At 41.9% G+C, this 27,230-nt stretch overlaps 1 protein-coding gene across 7 annotated transcripts in view; it reads left to right on the forward strand.

The window, feature by feature from the left end:
• The window catches only part of LOC146809067 (sialoadhesin-like), a 514,967-nt gene that overhangs the window by 362,136 nt on the left and 125,601 nt on the right, over positions 1-27,230 (forward strand). For all 7 annotated transcript variants that reach the window (XM_085614289.1, XM_085614287.1, XM_085614291.1 and 4 more), the window contains 3 exons: positions 548-841; positions 13,052-13,318; positions 21,266-21,526. In XM_085614289.1, the coding sequence (XP_085470415.1) occupies positions 548-841; positions 13,052-13,318; positions 21,266-21,526 (822 nt within the window). The remainder of the gene's footprint in view (positions 1-547; positions 842-13,051; positions 13,319-21,265; positions 21,527-27,230) is intronic.

Here is a 27,230-nt window from a genome sequence, read left to right on the forward strand (position 1 = left end):
CAATACCCGTAGAGCATGGGCCAAAGGGCATGGTGACCAAGTGGTTAATACAAATGAGCACCCACTTTTTGTGGCTGAAGGCCATGCCCTCTGCCCACTGATCCTGCAAATACTGGGGATGAGGCGAATGACCGGAGCCAATGGCAGTGCCCTGCAGGAACTAGCCGTGTCGTGCTCGGTACATGGATGCTGAGAGCGCGTCGTGGCTGAAGGCCACGGTTGTGCCTAGAAGCTGATGGGTAGGGGTGAAGGTTGCGACTGGTGTATTCCGAGGTCCAAGAGGTACATTTCCAGGAGGAAAGATTAAAAATAAGCATTGCTAATTGTGCACACCATGGAGTTTACACTAATCAGTGTGTTGCGCAAGGACTTTAGTAATCTGACATGGCAGTAATAGAATAATCACACTGTGTAAAGTCATCTCAAATAAACTTTGCCCCATTTGATTCTGATGTAAAACACACATCACATGGGGCTCAGACACTGTTTCTGAGGGAGCTCCTTCATCAGGAACATTGTCACATGTGTCCATTTGTGTTTTGTGCAGGTACCCCAGCGCGGCCAACAGTGACCCTCCCTCGAACCATGACTGAAGGGGTCCCAGTAACAATCACCTGCTCTGTGGAGCACACCTGCCCCGCCCACCCTCCTACCCTGGCATGGGACAAGGTTCATACGAGTGTCCGCGTTTACCACGAAGAACTCTTGGACGGAAGATGGAGGACTGTCTTAGTGTTGAATTACACCCCCGCCGCAGAGCACCATATGGAGGAGTTTGTGTGCACAGCTAATTACCCCAGTGGCAAATCAGCGTCTCAATCCATTACACTGTCCATTCGATGTAAGTCTTTTAACTTTAATTACTGGAGATGAAAATGGGCATTACAGAGAAATTGAAATAATATTGTGTTAAAATGTATAAATATGTTGATTAGGAGTGTGAGAGCCGCCCAGCCAATCAGAACGCTTCTAACCACTGGACTGGGTGCACTTATGAGGCATTCAGCGGCCTCGAGCTCTTTGTCCCTCTGGTGTCCTGGTGTGCGCCTGCAGCTCTGTTGTGGTTTTCTCTTAAACGTCAGTTTTCTCCAGCAGCTTCTGACTGAAGGGAAAGGTCGAGCTTGTTGTTCTAATTGAAACTGCATTTGTATAGCGCTTCATATCCCACTGTGAGGCACTGAGGCGCATGATCAGACCGGGAGCATGCTACACCATGGTTTGTTTAGAAGATTGTTGCAATTGCAAAGAGTCCTATTTTGGTGGCATGTGTGCTTGACTAAAGTGGTGTCTTATCCTGTCTTGAGTCACAGAGTGTCATGAAGGGAAAGGAAGGGAACTAGCAACAAGTATGCGATAATCCCAAAACTTACAAGTTCCAGGACAACGTAATGCTAATTATTCCAAAAACATTGTGCGTTATTATTAATAAATGACTGTATCAATATGCAATTATTTTTTTTTATATATCAAAAATCTTTTTATTTTAATTATATTCTGTTTTTTTCAAATATCAGAAACCATTCTTATTTTATAGTTAAAATCATTAGTGCATCAGAATAAGGGTAAATATGTACAGCATAATCATATATTCAAAGAAAAAACTGTTCAATGAGATTACACAATTGATTTGGCAATTAGAGACAATATATATTTGTCAATAGTTGAAACATCCAGGTGATTCATGGACAAAAACGGAGGTCTGGTGGTAAATACAAGCCACAGAGTGTAACAGTGCGATGAAGGAAAGACGAGTCAGAGACAGGACTCAGAGGTCACAATAGTCGCCAGCTTTGAGTTACTCTTCAGTTCATATATGGAGTGTTTGGTGCCTACTGACCATTTAACACAAGTCCTGTCAACACAATAATTTAGACATCAAGGGGTAGATTTTCAAAAAAGTTGTGCAACACAGAGCAGCAGCCAAAAATGCTGAGCTGCGTTGCGTGACAGTGACGGAGCAGTAGAGCGCCATATTTACAGAGAGATGTCTCTCACCTCTCCCTAGCGCTGGCGCTGATTTCAGCTGCTGTGCAACAGGCACACACCTTGGCACCATAGCAATAAGGTGCGTGCCTGCGTCTAGCATAGGTTTTGTACAGGAAGGGTACCCTTCCTATACAAAATACTATGCCTAGACAAGTTCAAACACTTTTCTTAATTTTTGTATCCGTGCTGCACAGTGCAGCAAGCATGCAAAGTCAGAAAAGAAGGGAGAAACTAAAACATTTCGCCTCTTAATGCCTTCTTTCAGAAGGCGTTAACTTTTGGTGCTTAACCCCATCTACTATTGTTTGTAGCTAGGGTTTTACATCAAAAGGCATTGGTGGTTGCATGGGAACGCCCGTGTACCACCTATGTAACACCCCGTTAGCGCTAAGTAACCCAAAACAATGCTTCGTGCTTCTTCAGGTCACTTGTAGGGTACTTTCCAAAGTAAAACAAGTTTTCCGCTGGAAAGTAAATTGGTAAAAAACATTTTATGTTGGTTTGCATCACTTTTGTGATGCTAACCCAGCACAAAATGTTTGAAAATTCACCCCTACTCTGTTATTACCTGTAGGACCTAAAGAGGAGTGAGAGGACAGAGGTAGTCTGCATTACTGTCATCCCACATAAAAATCAGTCACTGAGAAAATGTATGTATAAGATTTAGAGCGTCCAGTGTTAAAGCTGGTGAGGGAGGAGGGTGGGACCATCAGGGATGCTCTATACCGGGATCACCCAAAGTGAGTGGTTACTGGACAGATATCTTTTGCATTTGGTGCATATCCTCATTTGTATTCCTCAGTGTTGTAGGCAGGTCGGTGGAGGCTGCCTGAAAGAGTAGGCATGTCCTATTGGTTTTTGATTTCAGGTCTGCAGGTGTGAACATGGAATAGGAAGATGTAGTCCGTTCTGGTTATAGGAAGCTGGGGCAGAATGTTTGGAATGCAGACTTTGTGCTGTATTTATTATGGTGACAAACATTTCCCCGCCTGCACTGCAGCAATTAAGTAAACAGCGCTGTAGAGTCAGTTGGTGAAATGCCCAAAGGCAGGTTGAAGAGGGCAGCAGAGCACCGGAGGGCAACCCCTTGTCATGGCCGAGCAGAGGGGGCGCCGTAGAGCAGGTACGGAATGAGAATGTATGAAAGACGGGCTTACAAACTACAGTTCCCAAGGTGCACTGGGGAGGAACTGCATTCATTATTTAAGCCCCGCCCCCACGTGAATCTTTGCTTGTCACTCAAGTTCCAGAGACCTGCCGAGAAGTCACGTAGTTCCTACTCCGAGGTAGGATACCAGATACTGTACAACCAGAAGGAGAGTTCCGTATATTCTTCTCAGCGCGGAAACGCCACGATGGCTGCAAACGTTCCAAAGCCGTTGCGGGCTTTGTCCGGAGAGAAGTGATTATCGCACAAACTCACAGAAGCGAACCAGCGAGACGCTCGCATTTTCACCCGGGGACCGACGCAGGCTCTTCTAGACGAAGAAGAGCGCTGCGCATGCACCAAGCCCTACCCACTACTCCGTTGCCTTCCAGTCCCAGATGCGGAAGTAGGAGGGTGTATCGTCACTATCCCGGAGCGCATTTTCTCAGCGTTTTGTTTGTTCCGAACCCGCAGAGGCTCCAAGTCCTGTGAAGGACTGAAGTACCTTTTTGCCACTGATTTCTTTACCGGCCACCATAGCGACGCGGCACTGCAGTGGTGATTCGAACTCCTCCCTATCAACAATTCGCTGTTCCCTTCAGTTTTCTACTTGCCAGAGTGCCGTAACCTTGGTCCAGGAATTGAAGGCTGTCTACATTGCGCGCTTATGATAGCGCCGGATTTCAGCAAGAAACTGAACTTCGTTGGTGCATAAACTGTCAGGCACGCGACGGACGGATAAGTATCCATTTACCTCTATTTACAAGACTGCATGATAGAAAACAATCTGATAGAGGTGTTATTTGTTTTGAGAACTCGCCTGTTGACATGTCCTTCTCCCTGCTATTATCATTGTAAGTGACAACCTGTGGATTAAGGAAGGGGAGGGGGTTAGGAAGTGCATGACCTTGAATCCTGCTGAATGTATGTTGTATTCTCGTTGCAGGGCATAGGGATAGAAGCCCAAAGAGAGAGTCATCACCTTTCTTGCCAAGCGGGTCCGAAGTACAGGTGACAACTCTGTTTTTGTTTCCTTTGTCCCTTTTTTCCCTTCCCCGGTAGGGGTGTCATTTGTGGCGTAAAGATAAACTACATGCAGGTGTCACCTCTTAGGGGAGGAGATTACCTAGCATCGTTCCTGCTGTACCCGGCTTTCAGGTTAGTGGCTCTCGTTATATACTAGACCACGACACCCCTCCAGTAAAAAAAAAGCACTGGCAAAGCCAATAGGCTGCAGCAATGCCTGAACTATTGGCCTTGTCAGTGTAAATGTCTTCTAGCCATGTTGTCTAGTAGCACATCTTCTGTTCAGCTTGGCTAAAAGTCACTGAAAGTCCAGAATGATAGGATGTTGATCCAACGCCGAGTCTCTTCACCCCCTACATGTCCAGTGTATTGTCCTGCTCCTCCTAACATAAAAAGCCCTATGACGTGGCCTGCGCTGGCCATATCATAGCACATTTTTCCAGTGACTCAGTCATGCTGAACAGCAGATGTGCTGCTTGACAACATGGCTTCAAGACATTTACATTGACAAGGCCAATAGCTTGAGCATTGCCGAGATATTTTGGCTTTGCCAATGCATGTTCGGTGTTGATGGGGTCTTGCTGAACAAATGTGGAAGTGCTAGTGAGAAACAGATGAGGAGCTTTGAAGTGAAGCGAGAATGTGGCGTAATGGCCAGTGCTGCTGAAAGGGGTACTGGAGACCAGGTTCGATCTCAGGGTCAGCTGAACACTTTGTGATTCTGGGCCAATCACTTATGCTTCCCTCCTGTCTACAACAATGGATGTCTCACTGTGCTATGTAACTAGTGAGCACTTACAGTGCACCAATACCATCAGCTGGTGTTAGCACTATGGCATGATGGAGGACGGAATGAGCACTCCAATACCATTGGATCTTGCAAAAAAAATAAAAGCTGCAGCGATGAGAGAGGTAGTGGGGGAGTGGTCATGCAAGCAAGCAGGAGGGTGAGTGAAGATGGGAAAGCAACAACAGGAGAGGGCGGGAGAGAGCAACAATTAAGGGGTAAAAAAAATACTTTGGTTTAATCAGGATCAGTGGCAAAAATGAATGTGTCATTGTGGAAAGTATCTTGTGGGCACTTATAGTTCTCCAATACCATCGGCTCGTGTTCGCCCCATGGCAAGATGGAGGACGGAGCAAGCGCTCCAACACCATGAGTTCATGCAAAACAATAAACAAGTGCTGTTTGTTTTTTAACAACGTTTTAAGAAATGTATCAGTTTATGTACATGCTCATGCATTTTAGTGGTATATGTGTATGTGTATACAGGAGCGGCCTGAAAACACATGTACTTCTATGGAGTGCTTGAAAACAAAGTAAATTATAGCTCAGCAAACCGGGAGCAGTGTAAGGAGACTTGTACTTGGTCCAGGAACTATTGGAGGGTCAAACCCAAGAAGAGGCATGATGCCTGCATGCCATGACGAATGGTATCAAAGAAAAGGAGAGCAACACTAACATTTACTAATGGTGTTATATGGGCGGCCTGTAAGCCCACAGATAGAACACAACACATCTCTTTGAGACAGCGCATGCACTGTCTAGCTGAGATCTAAAAACAGCAGTCGTGGTGGGTCAAACACCAGCATCAAGAGTGTGCGGGTTTGTCCCGCAGGGGGTGTCTGCAAATCAGAATATTTTATTTGGCTGCCAACTGAGGTTTTAGTGACACCAAAGGCGTGCACTGATTACAGATGACTCTGGAATTGTCAAGTAATGGATGTTTTCGTGACTTTTTGGAGAACTGTTAGGTAAAATGCTCTGTTCTGATCTTTTCCAATCTCTGGAGAAGCCAGGTCTTTACTTTGCTTCTGAAGATCAGATGGGCTTGTATACTTTATATATTTGCTGGCAAGGAGATGCAGTGTTCCACTGTCTGTACTTGGAATGGTGCTCAACAAATGTATTTTTGGTAAGAATAGGTTCCAGTCTATAGTGTAGTGTCATGTTCTAGGAGTAGAGAGAGAGATCAATAAATATGTATAGAAATATAGAGCTAGATATCTATAGCTATATAAAGATATAGATATATAGAGATCTAGATATATAGGTATTTATAGGTTAACTGTACTTAACTCCAAATTATATATATCTTCAAGCTATGTAATGTGAAGTTAGGAAAGTAAATTTATAATTACCAACATAGAGTTACCCACACAATATTGTGTTTGTTTACATTTTGGGCATAATGCAAATGTATTTCGATATGGTTTTATTCAATATGCTAACTTAAAACCCTGTAGAAATGCTGACTTTTCCCAATGGATGATGGAAAGGGCCTTAATGGCCAAGTGTCTGTCTGTAGTTATTGTAGTGCATCAGGCACCATTGCTATGTGTTTTCTTGAATGGAGGTTTCGTAACAGTCTTGTTGCAGTGTTGGATCATTTGCAGTTTCATAGTAGGCCATTTGCATAAGTTACCCCAGCTATCATGACAGAATACCCTGCTTGGTATGGTTTGCATTGTGTTCAGTTGCATCCTTGCGACTACATTAACATGCCTGGTCCGGGATAGAGTGTAGTCTGTGGCAACCCTAAGGTTTCTTACCTCCCTCGATGTCACAATTGGGCCAAAAAAAATTTGGCCCCTGTGATCTAAAAGAGTAAGAAAGATTTAGAAAGGTTCAAAAATCTGCATCTTTCAATTATGGGTCGATGTAAGATTATTAAAATGCTATTTCTTCCCAAAATTTTGTATCTATTTAGAACGATTCCCGTAGTGTTTGAGAGTCACTGGTTCAAGGAAATGGAAAAAATAGTTTACAGATTTGTATGAGCACAAGGAAAGACTAGAAGAGCCCTCAGATATATGTCCTTACCCAGGGACAGTGGGGGGCTGGGTGGTTTCAGACTTAAAAATGTATTACTAGGCTGCAACAGTCCAATACATTCAAGGATTACTGGGGGGGAATTTTGTGGACCGGTAGATAAGGGACACTCCTCCAGATTTGCTACTAGAGAGAGAGGTGCCTAACTATAGTGAAGCCAGTTACTATAAAAAAAAAGTGCAGCTGTAACGGTTTGGACTACTGTCAGGAAAAAGTTGGGGCTATGAATGATGAATTATTACACTCCTCAGTTTTGAAATCTGTCACTTATCCAGAGGTATTCCATGACGGGGTTATGTCATGATGGGATGCATTGGGGTGAGGAAGATGGGGTACTTGCTTGACTTAAATGGAATAATTTCAATTGAGAAGGCTCAGCTTCTTTTTAGTCTTGATCATAGGGATTTTTTAAAATATCTTCACGTATGAAGCTCCATCACAAGGAAGAAAGGGGGGGACTTTCACTAAAGATCTAGTTATGGAGGCAATAAGATATCCAGATGGCTGCACTATTACTCAGATTTACGGCGGGCTGAGGCAGCTACTGGCTGAAGATCTAGACCAGCATTGTGAGAAATGGCAGCAGAAGCTAGATATTGAAGGGGACAAGTTTATGGTTTTATTCGAGCTCGGCCACTCCGTATGCAGGGTAGCAGGTCAGCAAGCACAACATTGTAAGAGGATCTTTTCATTATACTACACGCCATCCAAGATCGCTCAATGGGGTGGCATGGATGGTATCCTATGTCCCCGCTGCCGTAGTGCCGATGCTGATATAGTTCACGTTTGCTTCTTGCCCGGCTCTAGATCCTCTGAAGGGAGCTATAGAAGAAATTCTAACACAAACTTTGAGGATTTAAACAAAACTCACAGCTGAGCTGATGTTGCTAGGAGTCGCTAAGAAAGGAGTACCATTGGTACCGCGCAAATTTGTCTTTTAGCCATGGCTACAGTACTAATCTGCATTTCATCTGCCTGGGTGGATCCTGCACCCCCACATTTCACCAATGGATTTCACGGCTCTTAGAATGGAATGAAACCCAAAGTTGAAACAAGCCCAGCCACATCTTAATGATCCAGGGCTTTTTGGGGTATCATAATAGTCATGTGTGATTTTTTTACGCTCTCTTATACAATAAAATGGATGCACAATGTTTTGTATTCCATTATTTACTGTATTTATGATAGATAATATTTTTTTATTTTACTGTTTTATTTTTTCATTAACCCTCAGTAAAATAAACTTGTACAATAGCATCCATAAATAAATATGAGGAAACAACATAAGTATTTGTAAAGCACATGTTCAGCCTTAGGTATCTTGGCACTGAATAATAGATGGTTATTGTTATCTGCTCAGGAGAGGAACCAAGAAGAAACTGAGGAGAGACTATCCCTGAAACTGGGGGATTGGCCTGCAGGGGTTGCCTACCGCCAAAGAGAGGAGAAAGGAGCTTTGTGTGTACTTTTGCTCCACTTGTGAAGGATCTCCAAGGCCTTGGAAAAGAGTTTGCCTCCTGCTGAAGTCTCAAGAACAACAGACTTCACCCCCTTAGCTCCCCAGAGTCTTTAGGAAGTGCCTGCTGCTGCTGTTTGGGCCTTCTGAGGGACTGCGTGTCGCAAGGAGCTGGAAGCGCGACTCAAGAAGGAGAAGCGTGCCGCCGTCGGAGCTGTTGTCATTGCATCGCGTAAAGTGTGTCGCTGCTGCAGCATCGCATCGAGCGTAAGCGTCTCGCATCATCCATGAAGTGTCTCGCAACGCCGAAGAAGCGTGTCGCCATCGCAGCCATTGTAGCTGACGCATTGCACCGCATCAAGAGAAGAGTCTTGCATCGAGGAAGAAGTGTGTCGCCATCGCAGCCATCGTAGTTGTCCCATTGCACCGCATCAAGAAAAGCGCCTTGCATCCACGGAAAAGCGTGCCGCCTTCGGACCTGCTGTCATCGTATCACGTAAAGGGGTGTCGCCGCTGCAACGTCGCAGCGAGCGGAAGCATCTCGCAAACGTCGGAGAAGAGTGTTGCTGCGAAGGCCTCTGTCTTCGCATCGCGTAAAGTGTGTCGCCGCTGCAGCTGAAGCATCGAGTCGGGTCTTCTCGCAACATCGGAGAAGCGCGCCGCATCTGGAAGATCTTCACGTCTTTATTTCTTTGCACCAAAAACTTAATCGCATCAACATCGTTGCAACACTTTCGTTGCCCTGCGTGTCGCATCTGAAAGGTACATTGACTTAAAGTGTCGCATCTAAGAACTTAAGAGAACTAAGCCAAATTCTACCATCTAAAGTAACAGTATTGTGTGTTTTTGTCGTTTAATGTTCTTGTGTTAAATCTATATAAAGAATACATATTTTTGATATAAAACTTGTGTGGTGTCCATCTGTAGTGTTGTCACTTGATTACTGTATGTGTTTACAAATGCTTTACACACTGCCTCTGAGATAAGCCTGTCTGCTCGTGCCAAGCTACCAAGGTGGTGAGCAGGGGTTATTTTGGGAGTGTACCCCTTTACCCTGACTAGAGGAGGAGCTCCCTATTTGTCACAAGTGCATACCTGTGCCAACTAGAGAACCCCAAGTCTAACAGGCCTGTATCAAGAAGGGTCCCAGGAACCGCCTCACTTAGTGGTGAAACTGATTTAGTTTGTGCTTCTTGTGCTGCAGGTGCCTGTAGGCTGGTTGCATCTGCATTACCAATCTACGGCCTTTCAGGAATATGTATTCTGGTTGTTTTTTAAGTAGATGACAAAACACAAGGGTCTTGAGAGAGTGCTCCATTGTCCACATTCTGAGGATTCGAGGTATGGGCTGACTCTGGTTACACACAGATCTCTTTTTTGGTGGGTTGGAAAACATTTTTGATCATGGAAATCTGATTTGCAGCTCTCATGATCTTATCCTAATTTTTATTCAGTTTCTTGAGTTGCTTTCTCTTGCACCTCAACAGACACAGAGGGTGTTGGTGTATTGTGGGCTGGTGAGTTATGGGCATTTAGAAGTAATCTTTGAAGGCCTTCCTTAACAGTGTTTTCAATAACCCCCTAAAGGACAATATAAACAAGAGGTTCACTTTCCAAACACCACTAATAATTTTAACCTCATTGTAATGTTAAATATCAAACTGGTTCTAAGTGAGATCACTTTTCAGTTATGTACTATATGTTTTTTGAATAGGTTGTTTTGAATTATGTTTTTATGATATAATAATGTGCCTTCCATTTGAATGTAGTCTGAAAGTTATGTTAAAGTGCACATGAAGATTTTCATGCTAATCAAAAAACAAATGAAAATAAAAACACGGGTCAAGGTAATTCAATTACTTGACCTTGAACAAAAGATCAAATTGAGTATTTTCAGTTTGGGTAATTGTTAATACATATTATAATGGTGGCCTAGCCCAGCAGTTTATAAGGGTCCAACCTCTTTGGGCAAACGTTCTAAAAGTAATATTCTTCAAAAATGTAACTTAAAATCTGTCTTTATAATTTTTAATTACAATTGTTAGACACCAAACTGAAAACGTTGACTTGTTTCCAGTCAAAAGTTAGCACTTACTAAATGTAATAAGGTAACCCATTGATATTCCATGGGAGAGAAGCTCCAAAGTAGTGAAAACAAAATAAGGAGTGTTTCACAATTACAATGCAGCCTTCCCCATGGACTACCTTAAAGCTTCAGGCCCACTAGCAGCATTTAATTTACAGGCCTTGGGTATATGGTATACCACTCTGCATGGGGCTTCTAATTAAATTATATATGCCATTCAGTTGCAAGCCAATTTTGCCATGTTTAAAGGAGAGAGCACAAGCTCTTTAGCACTGGTTAGCAGTGGTAAAGTGCAAAGAAGCAATAGGCCAACAAAAAAGAATTCAGCAAAAATAGGAGAGGTGAGGGTAAAATGTTTGGGGGCTGCAGAAAGGGTCAAGTCCAACACCTCCAGCCAAACCAGGTGAGATTAATCAATACCTTGCTGGGCTTCCCCGCTTCGGTGATAGACTGTGGAAAATGGCCCTCTACTGCTCTCTAGTGCAGAGGCCCTTGCCAGTACTATGCCTCTATGAATTCAGTTGAATCCCTCTGTCTATATTCTCCTGAGCCACAACATTATACAATTAAGAGAGGTTTGACATCGCACAAACATTAATAAACATACTCCAATTCTATGGTTTCTCAGATGATGTTCCAAAGTTAAGGTACATGGCATAATAGAAAAAATGCATTAAAACTGAATTAATGATATGATTTCTCTTTCTTTAATGAAATTTGACTTCTACATTGTACTTGGATTGATACTGTTGAGCACCACAGGGGAGATGATGAATCCTTGTGGAACTCTGCATATTAACGGTCAATTGGAGAAATATGATGAGAATCAGGCAATAGAGGTGCTGATGAATCCCAAGCACGAGAATATAGTAATGAATGCTTTATGAACAATGTGCTGAAAGCTTCCAACAGCGTCACTGTCTGTGATGAGGATGCTGTTACAACTCCCAAGTTAGTCTATTTCTCAGTGCTGTCATTGGATTCATAGCCGTATGGAAGTCATTTTGCTTTGATCGGTTTTAGTCACTGGATGATATGGATGTATGTGTACTTGTATAGCAGCACCCTAGAAGGGTAGCACCAGTGCCCTGAAAAGAAGAAAAGATTCCACGTACAAATCTGGCTATTTTGCTATTATTTCCAAAGAATGGTGGGTGGGTGATATATCAATATTCTAGCACCGTCTAGAACGGCTTTCTCTTCTACGGGAGGGTTCTATCCAATTTTCTGGAAAGACCTTTGTGTGAGGAAGGCATTCTCTGTTGGGAAGTGGCATGAGCACTACTCGATTGAGGAATTCAAGAGGAGCACAATGTCTTTATGGGTGCCTCAATGATTTTTTGATTTCAGAGACAGCACTTCGTCTTTATGAGTGGCTGAGGGACTTTAGGATTTTAAGGGGAACACATAGTATTTCTGAGTGGCTGAGAATTTCAAGGTGGGGCACATTGTCTTTTTGAGTGTTTGTGTTAAGAGCTGAACTAGGTCTATGACAACCACAACTGACAATGCCTTGAACGTGAACATATGGGTGTGTCGTGTAGAGAGATGGGTGGAATGGCATTGGTGTGCCTGGTGGTGTCACTGTGTTGTGTAACCTTAAAAGTAATATTTAGTAGGGAGCAACTGTGATTCTAAAAAGTATCTAATAAAAATATCAAGATACAATGGATTATACGAAACAGGTGCTAGTTTCTAGCGTCCTGATACTGATTGTCATAATACTGCTTTGTCACAGTATGATGTTAGAATAAAATAAATAACTAAAAAACAAATGAAGAGAGAAAGAATTAAGCAAAGTTGCACAAGGGGAAATGAGTGAGAGCAAAGTAAAATGTGAATTAAATTCTGGGCATAAAAAAGGCTAAGCGATAAGAAACTAGGATAAGGGAAACAATGTGAAAAGGAAAGAAGAAGTGATTAAACTAACTAAGAAAAGAGACAATAACGAAGTAGAAAAGCAGATCAGGTAAAACAGCACGCAGAGAGCTAGAGCATGGTGATACAGAGAGAGAGAAAGTACGAATGAAAGAATCAAAGGGAGACAGAAAGGTACAGAGAAACATCGAGATAGTGAGACACAGCAAGTGTCAGCGAGAGTGAGTGTAAGAGAAACAACATGCTGTTATAATGAGAGGAGAGAGAGAGAAGCTTAAAAGCATATGGGAGAGGGGAAAGAAGGAAACAGTAAAAGGGAAGCCTCGGAATCAATAATGAAGTTTCCTTGGTGGGGGATCTCTGAAGAGCGAGGACGAGTAAAGTGTCCTTAGAATGTGGATCACAAATGTGTGAGGGGGGCACTGAGTCCTCTACGAGCACTCACTCCTGGTGACATTACAGGGCCCTGATTCCTCCAGGTACAGGAGAACAAGGGCCTCCTTTTCAGCCCTCTCAATAGAAGGCTTCTTTCATGGGTTCTAGGGTTGTATCCTTTACACAGATCGCCCCTACATATCACTCATCACAGGTAGGACTGATCATTTTTAGTGTTTTAATGGTGTATATTTTGTTACACAGATGCCCCCAAGACCACCACTGCGGCTGAATTTTATCCTCGTCAAAGCATTAAAGAAGGGGACACCGTGACATTATCGTGTTCTAGTCGAGGAAACCCAGAAGCGAAGACCTATCGCTGGTTTGAGGGTCCACACAAGACTTCCACTCTGGGCTACTTGTCAACTTTCACCCTGAAGAACATCAGCTGGGACAGCGGACCCTACGTCTGCACCGCGACCAATGACGTGGGGACAGGAGAGTCACCACCGCTGCATCTAAACATTCAACGTGAGTTACACAAACACTACACAGCACTGCAGGAAAGGTCTGTTCACATGGTTTGACAGCAGAAAGCAGTGCAGCCCATATAATCAGTCATAAATTATAAAACTTCCACGGATTGCATCATGCTTACGTTCTAACTAACAGTTTTGGAATCTAAATCATTCTTATATTAAAACCATTTCTTTTTAGTCCCTCACACTGTTTCCAAAGTTTCATCTTGCAAATCCAATTCTGCCCTACTTCCATTTTTTGCACGCAGAATTAAAAAAAACCACAGCAATCTTGGCTCTCATTTTTTGCATGTTGTTTTAAAACATTGATGTAGTTTTACTTACAACACTGCGCAAACTTTTAGGCGTGGGAGTTTCAGACTTCTACCCTGCTGAGTCTCTGACTGCACTGCAGCTACACAGATATTTAAAAATAACGATTCCGCAAACCTGCAAAAAGGCCAACTCACACAATTCTGGGATACCAACAATGGCAATTTTGGGGGTATTTGAAGAATAAATGGATATTGAACATGAGCCACGCTATACATTTGTTGACTAATGCACAGAAGTGTTGCACATTGTGAATCAGACAGCTGTACTTTAACAGAATACTGCACATTGATTGGTTTCTAGAGTTCACGAATGAACTAAAATGTTCACCTTTCTCACACAATGCGCCTGCTCTGGACGGTTCACTGGTACAACATCGATGTCACAAATCTCGATGTAAAAAATATTGATGAAAAAATATAGACTACAAAAATATCGACTCCCATACCTAAACATATAAGTACAAAGATATTGACTCAAAATAATCGATGTAAAAAATATAGATGTAAAAACATCGATTTATATATATATATATATAAAATATGTAATAAATATTAATATAAATTTTAACAACATAAAATAACAAGTAATATACATTTTAACAAAATATAACAAATAAACTTGTTTAAAAAAAGATAAACACAGAAACATAATAATTTATAAACATATATATTTACTTTAAAACAATGAATAAACTATTATTTGTAATTTATTTAAAAAGTTTAAAATTATATAAAAATAAAAAATTATACATATCAATAATTTAAAATGTATAAAAAAAAACATTCCATAATACATTAAAATATTTAAACTTACATTTCCCAATACAGTCAGTGCAACAGTAGGGAAAGTGTTGGATAGCAGAAAGGTAAAAAATATTATTTCCACCCAATAAGTACAACAGTAGGGAACATTTTGGATAGCAAAAGGGTAAAAATTACTATTCCAACTCCTATGAGTGCAACAGTAGGGAAATTGTTATAGCGGAAGGGTAAAAATTACTATTCCCACTCCAGAAGAGTGTAAAAGTAGGGAAAGTGTTGGCTAGCAAAGGGGTACAGATTACTATTCCCACTCCAATGTGTACAACAGTAAGGAAACTATTGGAGAGTGAATGGGTAAAAATTACTATTCCCACTCCAGTGAGTGCAACAGTAGGGTAAGTGTTGGATAGTGGAGTGAGTTAATTTACTATTTCTACTCCAGTCAGTGCAACAGTAGGGAAAGTGTTAGATTGCGGAAGGATTCAATTTACTATTCCAACTCCAGTGAGTGCAACAGTAGGGAAATTGTTGAAAAATGGAAGGGTAAAAATTACTATTCCCACTCCTGAGTGTGCAACAGTTGGGAATGTGTTGGATAGCGGAGGAGTAAATATTACTTTTCCCGCTCTTATGAGTACAACTGTAGGGAAAGTGTTGGATAGTGAAGGGGTAAAAATTACTATTCCCACTCCAGTCAGTGCAACAGTAGGGTACGCGTTGGATAGTGGAGAGATTACATTTACAATTCCAACTCCAGTGAGTGCAACAGTAGGGAAAGTGTTGGATAGTGGAGGGGTAAACATGACTATTCTCACTCCAGTGAGTGCAACAGTAGGGAAACTGTTGGATAGCGAAGGGGTAAAAATTACTATTATAATATCACACCAAGGATCTAAGGGAGTATAAAAAGAACATATCTCTTCCACTTCCAAAATGATAACTCACAAAAAATATGTTCTATTCAAATTTGAAAATAGAGTGGTGAATATGTGAAAAAATGTTACTTTTAATGGAAAAGAACCCTCACTCACCCGAAGGTGACATGCTTCATTATTGGGCTCCCTCCGCACATCAGGCCCGCAAGGTCCCTGATGTGGGCTACAACTCCCCACCAGATATGATGAGTGGGGAGGAGCTGAGGTGTTTTAGGAAAAGGGGACACCTCAAAGTGATTAGTGAGGGAGAGACAGAGTGCAGTGAAATTGTATGTGAAGGTTAAAACTATCTCAAGGGCACCAACAATTTTATTCTATAGTGTCTTTGGATAGAATTAAAAAAGCAGATGATAGGAGGTTCAAAGCAAATATACCTCCTCAGAGGTCAACATGTTTCTGCCTATCACAGACTCCGATGGAGTACTCGGGCATTCTTTAGGACCAAAAAATTTAACTAGTCACTCTGTAAATTGTGACACATTCATATGTGAAAAGATGGAATACTGGACATATTTTGAAGCAGACGCCAGTGACTTGATTGATTACTACACCTTCTCCATCTAAAACAGATGGCGCAGCAAACATTGTGGTGTTTGCTGCAGACTGCAGCACACGCTGCAATACAAAATATACACATTTAAAACATCCATGCACTATGCAGCAGGCACCATGTGGTATCTGCCGCATGGTGAAGGGATGTTTAGGGGGCACCATGGGTGCCCCCTATGCCCACAGCGGAGGTCTAGGGGGAAGGGTGCCCTGCTAGGGGCCCCAAAGTCACTTTCTGCCTGCCTTTTCATGGCAGGTGAAAGGGCAGGCAGAAAAGAACATCCTAACCCCTATGGCAGTGCCTGAGCACACACTGTCGTCCTTGCAGTGAATAGGAGTCCGACCGCTGCCCTGGCGGGATCCTTGATCCTGTCGGACATGGCAGTCTTTTCCCCGACAGCCGAGCCCTGACTGCCTACACCCTAATGTGGCAGTCAGATCCTATGGGCTGGATGGTGGTGGGATTTCCACAGGCGTCCTGACGGTGGCCGACCCACCCCCATCATAATCAGGCACTCACTTCCATGGATGGAAGAGACCTAAGTGTGTATGTTAGAGACAGTTCAAGAGCACTCTTCAGTGGAATGAGTTTAACTGAAACCCAAAGTCATGTTGGCTCAGGTTTGTGCAGTATAGAAAGGTGATGGACGGAAAAACAGGAATCCATATGTGGGAGATGTAGGCCACCAGATGTTTAAGGTGCATGCAGTGTGAGTGGTTTCGGATTATGGTCATTCCCAAATAAACAAGTTAATAACAGTGTTAATCCAGAGCAGTATGACATTGTATATAAATGAAGCAGAAGGCTGAACAGGTAATTATTTCAAGGAGCAGCTATAATTTTCACTACTGTAACTTTCCCCATAAGAAGACTTGAAGATGTGACCTTATCATACAATTGCTTCATGTTTTTTCTATCAAGGGATTCAAGTTGTGTTCTATTATCCATTCCAGCCCCTATGAACAAGAATGTCAAGATTTGTGAGCTTTCTCTAAACCAGTCTCGCATTATAGTCACTGAGAGGCAACTTTGTCAAAGTAAGGGCAGGTGGTTGCACTTTTCCCAGTTCATCATATAAACTGAGAATTATGAGAAGATTTTTTTTATTAAGGACAGTAAAATAGGGTTAGAAGTATTGAAGTTAATAAGGGTAAGTAAGAAATTGTCAACATAGAGAAATATTTTGTCCTTTTGAAGATGTGAAGATACAAATGGCACTTGAAAAGCAGAATACCTGCAGTGAGGGGTTCAAGAGCAAGGTGAAAGAGAAGGGTTCACTCTAGCCCTGCCCTATCCAGTATAAAAAGTATGCTCATGCGACTCGATGGAAAGCCTTCTACACATTGGATGAGAATGCAATAATATGCTGCTGTTGATCCTCGGAGTACCAAAGATGATCTTAGGTAATCCCAGGACAAAGCGACATGTGACTGTTGTACTAATGAAGGAATAACTTTGCTGTCTCTAGTGGCTAAGACTTTGTTCTGTACCATTACGCTAGGTTGATCAGAGATGTCAGCCAGTCAGGCCTGGGTGTAGTTTGCGGAGTTTCACTATGTGGAACTCTGCGAAGTGACAAAAAATCTCAGCAGAGTTCCGCAAGTGGCAGAGTTGAGTGCAAACTGCCATTCGCGCTGATCTTCCTGCTGCTCGAGTAGAAATTCTACCTGAATGGTAGCTCAAGCTCACCAACTTACTATTTGCGAGGGGGAAAAAAAACCCGCTGCACTACACAAAGAGGAGTTTTCTGCACTATGCGTGCTCTGTGGAGCGTGGAGTGCATAAAAGTCCGCAAACTCTGCAAACAGAGCAGAGTTTACTGCCCAGTCCTACATCCAGTAAGTAGACCATTTAACGGGGTTTTCCCTTCTTTAAGTACAAGAAAAAGAATTGCCTAATTGGAGATTGGTTATAGTGAGCTGGACTCTCTGAAACATTTACTTTGATAATGCACCAATGTCACACACAAATTACCTCAATTTCATCTACTTCCTGGAATGTGTTTAGCTCTCAAAATTACTTTAGCATTGTTGAAAGTTTGAATTTGTTTAGCAGTTTCAATAAAATAAATAGTAAGGTGTCTGTGCCAGCCCATCTGATATATTTATAGAACAGATGGACCATGTGGATTTATTTAAAGGGCAAGTAGATTTCAGTAAAAAAAAAATCCCTTGTACAAACAGATGTTTTTGATAATCCTACACTCCTGGCCAATGGTAGAAAGCTCCACTACATATTTTGGAGTGAATGGTAGTTTGATGATGGTCTTACTATACATTGTCATTGTGTGGTAGTGGTGGGTACCCATGTATTGTGATGGATGGTGTCCTTGAATGGTAGTGAGTGTCACTGCAACTTGTGCTTATTGTCGATTGATAATTGCTCAGTGAAGGTGGTGGATGATTTTTGTTGGGTGTCTTATCTGTATTATAGTGATGACTACACTGGTCAAGTACTGGTCTGGCCAGATCTTTGTTAATGTAGATTTCTATGTGTTTGATCTCCTCTGAAAGTAAATGCAAGTGAGGCTTGTTTTTGATTGTCATATATGGTGTATGTCAGTGAGCACAGCTGATTTTGTTTCCCTGAATCTGTTGTCAGTGTAGCTTCTGTTTTACATGCTTGTTTTGCATCTGCAAGAGCAGCTTCTTTTTCTGAGAATGTTGTGTGCGACTGTTCAGCTCGCCTGTTTTCTGAGGATGTGGTGAGTTGGTAAGCATAGCTGTTGTGCACCTGCGAATATAGTGTTGCTAAATATGATGTGCACTACTGTGAGTGACAAATTAAGCGCACCTCTGTGTATTAATATCGTGCATCGGTATGCTGAAAAATGATGTGGTGCATGAAGAATATCTCCAAATTTTCTGTGGGATTTCCTTTCTGTGTCCAAGGGGTGTCGTGTTACTCTTTGTCTTTTGTGCTGCAATATTCGTCATTGTCCTCTAGGTTTATTATGGTGGAGCATTGTGTCCTTTGGTGCTGGACTCTTTAAAGGGATCTTATTATGTTATTGTTGTGTGCTGTGTTAGGGAGTTATGGGAGAAAGGAGAATCTGTATTTTTCTGCTTAATGTCTGAATGTGAACAGATAGTTTGTGGAGCTGTGGGTCTTCTTGCCAGACACATAATGCATGATCTAGATGTCCAGCGAATGAGTGAGTCTGGGTGATTGGTCAGTGGACAGAGGGATAGAGCAGGGACATCCACCGGCCCATGTAGAAGGTGAGCATATCCTCTTGTTTACTTTGTGCAACCTGATTAAAGGACAGAGTTAAAGTTTCTGTCTTTGTAGATTTATATACATGATCTGTCATGAGTGATGATATGTATATTTGTACAGTGCACAACTCGCCCATGAAGGTATACTGGCCCTGAAGCAGGAGGTGTATGGGATGATCCAGGGTCAGGGCTAGGTGAAGAGCCAGATCTTTAGTTTTCTGTGGAATTCAAGGACTCAGGAGAATGCTCTGACATGCAGGTGGTTCCAGGCTTCACGAGTGAGGTAGTGAAGAAATAACCACCAGATCTGGTTCTGTGTATGCCGGGGTGTGTGTGCAAGTAGGAGTCTGGCTGAGCTGAGGTGTCAATTAAGTTAGTAGAAATGTATGTGCCTGTTCAGATACCTGGAGAAAATGTTCTGTCATTCTTTGTATGGGTGTGTGAGGAGTTTGAAGAGTGCTCATTTGGATTGGGAGCCAGGAGAGCAGTCTGATTTCTGGGGGATGTAGGTTCAGGTTTGGTGGTTGAGATTGAGTCTGGCCACTGAGTTTGTTATGGCCTGGAGTCTTCTGGTCAGTTGAGCGTTGATTCCTACAGAGTGTATTGAAGTAGTCCAGCTTGCTGGTGTTGAGGGCTAGGGTGACGGCTCAGCAAGTGTTGATGGGGAGTCATTTGAAGATCTTCTGGAGCATCTTGAGTGTGTGGAAGCAGGAGACAGAGACTACATTCACTTGGCTGGTCCTGGTGAGTTAGTTTTAGATTACTTTTCCAAGGTTCTTTGCATGGGTTGCAGAGAGGGGTGTGGGTCCGAGTTCAGCAATCCACCAGGTGGAATCCCAGAGTGATGTGTATTTACCAAAGATTACTACTTATGTCTTGTCTGTGTTGAATTTGAGGCAGTTGTTTTTCATACATCTGACAACATCAATCATGCAGGCAGACAAATGTTTGGCATCTTGTTGGGAAGGGAGAGTATGCGTTGGATGTCATCAGCATGGGGTAAGTTGTTGATTCCATGGGTGTGGATGATGCTTTTGAGTGGAGTCATGTAGATGTTGACAAGAGTATAGCTGAGTGAGGACCCTTGTGGGACTCTGCAGAAGAGGCTGATGGTGTCGGAGGTGAAGGGAGCCAGGTTGACTGACTTTGTGTGACCTGTCAGGAATGGGTAAATCCAGCAAACTGCAGGACATGAAATGCAAGCTTTGTGCAGTTGTTGGATAAGGATGGAGTGAGAGACTGTGTTGAAGGCTACAAAATGATCAATAGGAAGAAGGCTGCTGTATCACCTCTATCTATAATCATTCAGATGTATCTGTGGCAGAGTCTTTGTACTGTGGTTGGGCCTGAATCCGGGCGAGTGGTGTCGAGGACGTGGTTGTCAGTGTGGTGGGTGGTTAGACATTTGCTTATCATCTTTCTATGACTTTTGCCAGGTTGGTCAGAAGTTGGCTAGCATCTTCGAATCTGCTGGGGGTTTTTTGAGGAGAGGGAGAACTGTGACGTGTTTCTAGGTGTCCAGGTAGGTGGTTGTGAAGATTGAGTCATTCAGGATAGGGGTGAGGGCTGTGTTGATGGTGCCCGGTCTCATGGTGAAGATGTGGTTAGGTCAGGGGTCTGAGTGTGATCCAGAGTGTATGAAATGCATGGTGGATGCAATATTTTCAGTGGCACAGCTGTTGTGCATGTTCCTATGACTCTGCATGACTAATGGGGAGAAAAGGTACCAGACTATAGTAACTAAATGGTTGTCTGACATAAATATCCTAAATATTATTTACAAAAATATCACCCCATTACAGTTAATAATAGAATATCTACATCTAATATTTTTGTAACCAATATATAGGACCAATATTTGTCAGACAATACTTTTGCTAGTACTATTCTAACATGTAACTCAATACGGCTCAGACACTGCTGAAAGCTTGTGGCATGTACATGTAAATGTAAATAGTACAATTGTGCAGGCCCACCAAAGATCCATGCAGACCAAGGCTCATGCCAAATTGATTGCCAGATTGATTACTGCTTGAAAATGTATCTGAAACTGAAAGGCAGAAATATATTCCTAGTTATGAGTTGGCACTGCACAGCCAATCATCTGAGATTGTTAATGTTTGCGGACATTAATATAATTAATTTCCCCTTTTAACACAGATGCTGCGAAAGGTGTAAATGCTGTTCTGTTTGAGGACCCACAGGAAGGAAAACCAATGGAATTTTCATGTGCGACGAAGAGCAGCAACCCAAAAGAGACTCATTTTACCTGGTATAAAAATGAAGAGGTGATACAAGAGCAGGAAGGTAATACACTGAAGATTGAGAGTACAGCCATGGATGATGCCGGTGTCTACCGCTGTGTGGCCCACAATGCACTGGGCAGCACCTCTTCTGCACCTATAACTGTCAACGTCAAACGTGAGCGTGGTTTCATCCATACCTTTTAATATTTAAATATTTTAAAATTTTACGGAAATTAGTGTTGGGCTAGCATATAACAATGCAGGGGTGTGTGATTGTATTCCAAGCAGTGGTATGATATGGTTTAAAATAGAGTGGTGTGAAATGATGGGATCTTGAGATGTGTAATGTGGATGTTGTGTGGTTGAAGATTTTAGTAAAATATGTGTTAATTATTTTTTCAGACATGAGGGGGGATGTAGTGGAATGCTATTAGGTCAGGTGAAATAGTGTTGATTGAAGCATGTTTTGATGATGTGGTATGTGGTGCGAATTTGGTGTGATATTTTATAGTATGGTCTGATATATTGTCACACTGTATAGTGTAGCGTTTTGTATCGTGCCATGTGATAAGGTGCCTTCTCTAAGGATGTGATTTTATGTGATGTGTTTTGCTTTCCTATATAATATACATTGTGTGGTGTAGTGTAGTGTGAAGAGATATAGTGTTGTGTGTTTTGCCTGGTATGGTACCAAGAATCGTAGTGTATCCTTTGGTGGAGTTCACTTGTGTTAAATTATGAAATTTTGAATCGTGTGTTCTGTTATGCTGTGTGGAATATTAGGTGGTTGGATTATGTACTATGGTGAGTCATGATAAATGTGTGATTTATGATGAAAGACATGCTGTAGGTATGGTCTAATGTGGTGGGATAACTTGCTGCATGGCTTGTTATGGCTGTGAAGATGCTCTCATTGGTTAATGTGTGAGATGGGGTTTGGTGTAGAATGTGTTGGATACTATGTTACTGCTTCCTCTGTTATGGATGGTGAGTTGTGGGTTTATGTGGTGTAATGTAATGTAGTGTTGATGGAGCAATATGTTGTGGTTTCATATTCTGAACATCAGAAATGGTGAGTAATGTGTGGGGTGGTGTACTGAAATCTGGTACTATGTTGTGATTGGTATGCTTACTTGCAAGTTTAGTGGGTGTGGATGCCGTGCCATGAGGTATGGGCTCAATTTTTTTGGTCCAACTTGTGAGAACCATACGATCACTGATAATATTTGATATATTACTTGTAGAGCACAGCATACACTAGATGGAAAATATTGATCAGATAATGGCAGGTGAAATCTGCAGAATAGGAATCTCTTCAAAGGTTTACTAAAAGAGAGCTTTTTGTGAAAACAGTTTATGTAGATCGGCTGATCATTCCATGGTGTAGAACCTTAATGTGATGACATAAACGGGAGCGCTTAGTCCATTGGGCACATAAATGTAAGAGTGGGATTCAGAGTGCTGAGATGTAGTACGTCTGCCTGGAGAAAAATAGCCTATCAAACAGAATTGAGCAAGGCCGTGGAGGGCATCTGGCAGAGGACCTTTAAGTTAATCTTTACAGGTATTGGTAACTAATGAAGACTACTGAGTTCTGAATCCTCTGCAGCTTTTTCCGTGCGGCATGCTGGAGACACAAATGCAATGCTAATGCAATAGTTGATTCTGGCAAGAACACAGGTAGAAGCCACCTAAGCCCGGAGATCAGATTGACGAAAGAAATCACCTCATACAGAAGTAGGCTTCGTGCACATTGATAGGTCTCCTTTAAAATTTGAAGTCCAAGCATTCCCCCACGGCTCTATAATGTCACAGATTGACTGACAGACTAGCTTGCAGCATTTGCACAAGCACAGTACCTGAAACATCCCATGGTGCGGAGATGCAAACATATTCAGTGGAGATTCTATTTCATGTTAGGCTTACTTAGCAGAGCTTTTCTTTGGAACAGAGAATGTAAGAGGATCAAACTGAGAGGATAAGGCAGAGAAAGAGCAAAGTGAAGAGACAGGAGAATAGAGAACCAGAAGAGAATGAATAGAGGCCTATGGGGACATTTATACACCGGTGTAAGTGGGATGCAGGAGTTTCATACTTGATGACAAATGAAACTCAATTGGAAGTACAAGGTGAACTCTGGATACTGACATTTCATAGTGCTTAAGAAACCATAAAGCGGAGCCAACTAGCATGCAACAAGGTACTGGGCTTTACGTGACTATGTCACAGCTCCTTGTGCATATTCGGTGAGACCTTGAAAATCAGTTGTGGAGTGAGCCCCAGAATATCTGACTTTCCACTAAACAGGAAATGTGCTTTCAGTGCTCTGAAATATACTTTAGTTGGCATAGCCATTATGCAAATTACTAATGACAAAGAAGATGATGATATTGTGACTGCACAGTATGTTGCAAATTAACTTATTGCTTTGGCATTGTACGGTTTTCATGATATATTCTGCTGTTTGAAGACATTACATCCACAACAGTAGTGCTGAATGAGATACATATGATACATTAGAATCACAATGCCATTTCCAAGATTAATAGCAGTCATGAACTAGATGGCATGCCCAATTATGAGTAGTGTGTTACAGTGGAGAAGGCCCTATCATGGCCCAATTCTTCGATTCTGGCCAGGCTTTCTTTCTCTGCAGCATGGTATTTTTTCCACCTAGAACACTGATTAACAAAATGTGGAGCAAAATTTACAAGAGTAAGTTACTACTGCCAGAGAGAAGTCATAGTAAGTCCAGAGCCACACATAGCCAACCATTTATAGCGCAATACCCTCCCATAGAAAATAATAGAGGATGAGGCTTAAAATAGAACGCCATAATAAAAATTAATTCATTTGTTTTGACTTTTTAAATGAAAAAAAAACAAATATATATATATATATATATTCACTGAAAAAACCATAGGTTTCACACATGTTATAGTTAGCGGAAATTTTACTGATAAAAAACCAATGAAATTCCCCTGTTATAGTTACTGCAGGCAACTATAACTCACGCGACTGCAATCTTCTGCTGATGACATATGTGTCTTTATGAAAAAAAAATATTTGTAATATATGTATAGCTAAAAATGTATGGAAGAAGACATGGGCAAATAAGTGTCTAAATACAGTATTAGCATCAGCAGAGGATTGCGGTCGCGTGAGTTATAGTTGCCTGCAGTAACTATAACAGGGGAATTTCATTGGTTTTTTATCAGTAAAATTTCCGCTAACTATAACATGTGTGAAACCTATGGTTTTTTCAGTGAATATATATATATATATATATATATATATATATATATATATTCACTGAAAAAACCATAGGTTTCAGGGGTGTTATAGTTAGCTGGACTTTTCACTTGTACAAAACCATTGAAATTCCCCCGTTATAGTTAGTTCAGCTAACTATAACTCGCGCGCCCGCAATGCACTGCTGATGACGTCACATATTACATCACTCATGACATGGTCAGTGACATCACTCATGACATCACTGATGACATCTCAAATGACATCACTGATGACATCACTGATGACATCATCCAGTGAATGTGTGTTATTCTGAAAATTAAATATGTTTTATATATGTATATCTCAAGGTCGATGGAAGAATAAATGGGTATATAAGTGTCTAAATGGATGATTTGTTTTTGAAAAATTGATTGTGTAACTGACTGATTAAGTGTATCATAGTGAATACATGGCTTAGTGAGTAATGTTTAAATATGTAAATATCTGTATCAGTCTCTCACTTTGTGTATAAGTGGCTGCATGGGTTGGTGAGTAGCTACATGGGTGTCTATATAGGTTATTAGTTGGTTTTTTGAGTATCAGTCTGAGTGTCTGCATGGTTCGGTGGGGGTATTACGTAGTGCATAGGTGCATGAATGAGTGACTCACTGTTTGTATGTGTTGAACACAGTATGTGTGCAGGACTGTATGGGTGGATGAGTGTGTGTATGGGTGTGTTAGTGAGTGAATGACTGTCTCAATAGTGTCTTTATGAGTAACTACATATGTTTTAAACTAGTATATGTGACTATTGGTGTATATATGTGAGTATATGTGAGAGTGAGAGATTGAAAGAGTTCCTGTATGAATAAGTATGTGTTTCTATAAGTGATTGTTTAAAAGACTAAGTATGTGTAAGTTTCCGTAGAAGTAAGTGTGGTGGTGTGTGTATAACTGTATATGCAAGTAAATGTATGTTTGATTCTTTATTAGCATGAGTGACTATGTGTGTGAGTAACTATGGATGAGTGGCATTGTGTAACAGGATGTATAGGTGTATGAGTACATATGATGAGTGAGTACATGTATGAGTGACTGTATTGGACTGTTGGTGAATGAGTGGATGTGTATGTGGATCTTAGAATTACTGAAGAGGTTGTTGTAACTGGTATTGGTATGTCCATTGTTTTGAAAATTTTAGTCTCTATTTTTGAATGTGTGTTTCAAAGGTTATATTAGGGTGAGAGGAGGTCTGCCACTCTATCACAAGGATGATGTCATCAGTGATGTCATCAGTGATGTCATTTGAGATGTCATCAGTGATGTCATGAGTGATGTCACTGACCATGTCATGAGTGATGTAATATGTGACGTCATCAGCAGTGCATTGCGGGCGCGCGAGTTATAGTTAGCTGAACTAACTATAACGGGGGAATTTCAATGGTTTTGTACAAGTGAAAAGTCCAGCTAACTATAACACCCCTGAAACCTATGGTTTTTTCAGTGAATTTCTGAGGTTTTTTAAATGCTAATTCCTAACTATAACGTGCCTGAAACCTATGGTTTTTTCTGTTAATTTCAAAGGTTTTTTAAATGCTAATTTCTAACTATGCCTACAGAGATAGGACATGTGAAGAAAGAAGAAAAATGCACAGAAAGAAACAAAAGAAGTGCAGAAAGAAGCAACAGAAGTCCTCAAATACGAAGATAAGTGCAGGAAGAAGGATAACGTGCAGAAAGCACAAAAAGAAGAGCAGAAAGAAGCCTTGTTGCAAAATCATCCTGTACCCTCAACTTTTTCAGACGGATACTGGTGGTAACTGAGTCTGACTAACCAGTCCTAGAGCCAGTGCTATGTTAAAAGACACTTAGAATACAGTGAAAACACCTACATACACTAGGGAACATTATGCGTTGGGGTCCCCCTGTGATTAGCCTTACCTCCTCTATAAGCCCCTAGTATATAATAGGGCATGGGGATTAAAACTACCTCTTAAAACAGGCCACAGGGCGTTTTTGCACACGTTAACTCAGGCCCCGTCCCCTCCTTTCACCATTGTGTAAACACGCCCTGTGTCCGTTTTTAGTTGGGAGATTAAGTTGATTTGAGTCCTGAGGGTCCCTAGGGTCCAACTAGCCCACTAGGTACCTCCAGTAAGTGCCACAGAGCTGCGTTGCAGAGAGGTGTAAAAAGTGGCACGGCCTGGACCACCTCTCTGCAATGCAGCTCAGTGGCGCTTACTGGAAGCACTTGGTGGGCTAGTTAGCCCCCAGGGGCCCTCAGTATTGAAGGGAAATTATATCCCCAATTTAAAACGTGCCATGGTGCGTGTTTGCACACGTCACCTCAGGCCCCGTCCCCTCCCTTCACCACTGTGTAAACGCGCCCTGTGGCTGTTCTAAGTTGAGAGATTAAGTCCCCTTGAATCCTAAGGGTCCCTAGGGTCACACTAGACCACTAGGTACCTCCAGTAAGCGCCACAGAGCTGCGTTGCAGAGAGGTGTAAAAAGGGGCTTGGCCTCAGAACACCTGTCTGCAGCGCAGCTCCCTGGCGCATACTGGAGATGCCTGTTGGGGGCGCGTTTGCAGAGTGCTGCATGGAGGGGGCATGGCCTCCGGCACGATGCCAGTCTTTTATTTATTT

The sequence above is a fragment of the Triturus cristatus genome, chromosome 7 (assembly GCF_964204655.1).
Source record: "Triturus cristatus chromosome 7, aTriCri1.1, whole genome shotgun sequence".
NCBI classification, from domain to species: Eukaryota; Metazoa; Chordata; class Amphibia; order Caudata; family Salamandridae; genus Triturus; species Triturus cristatus.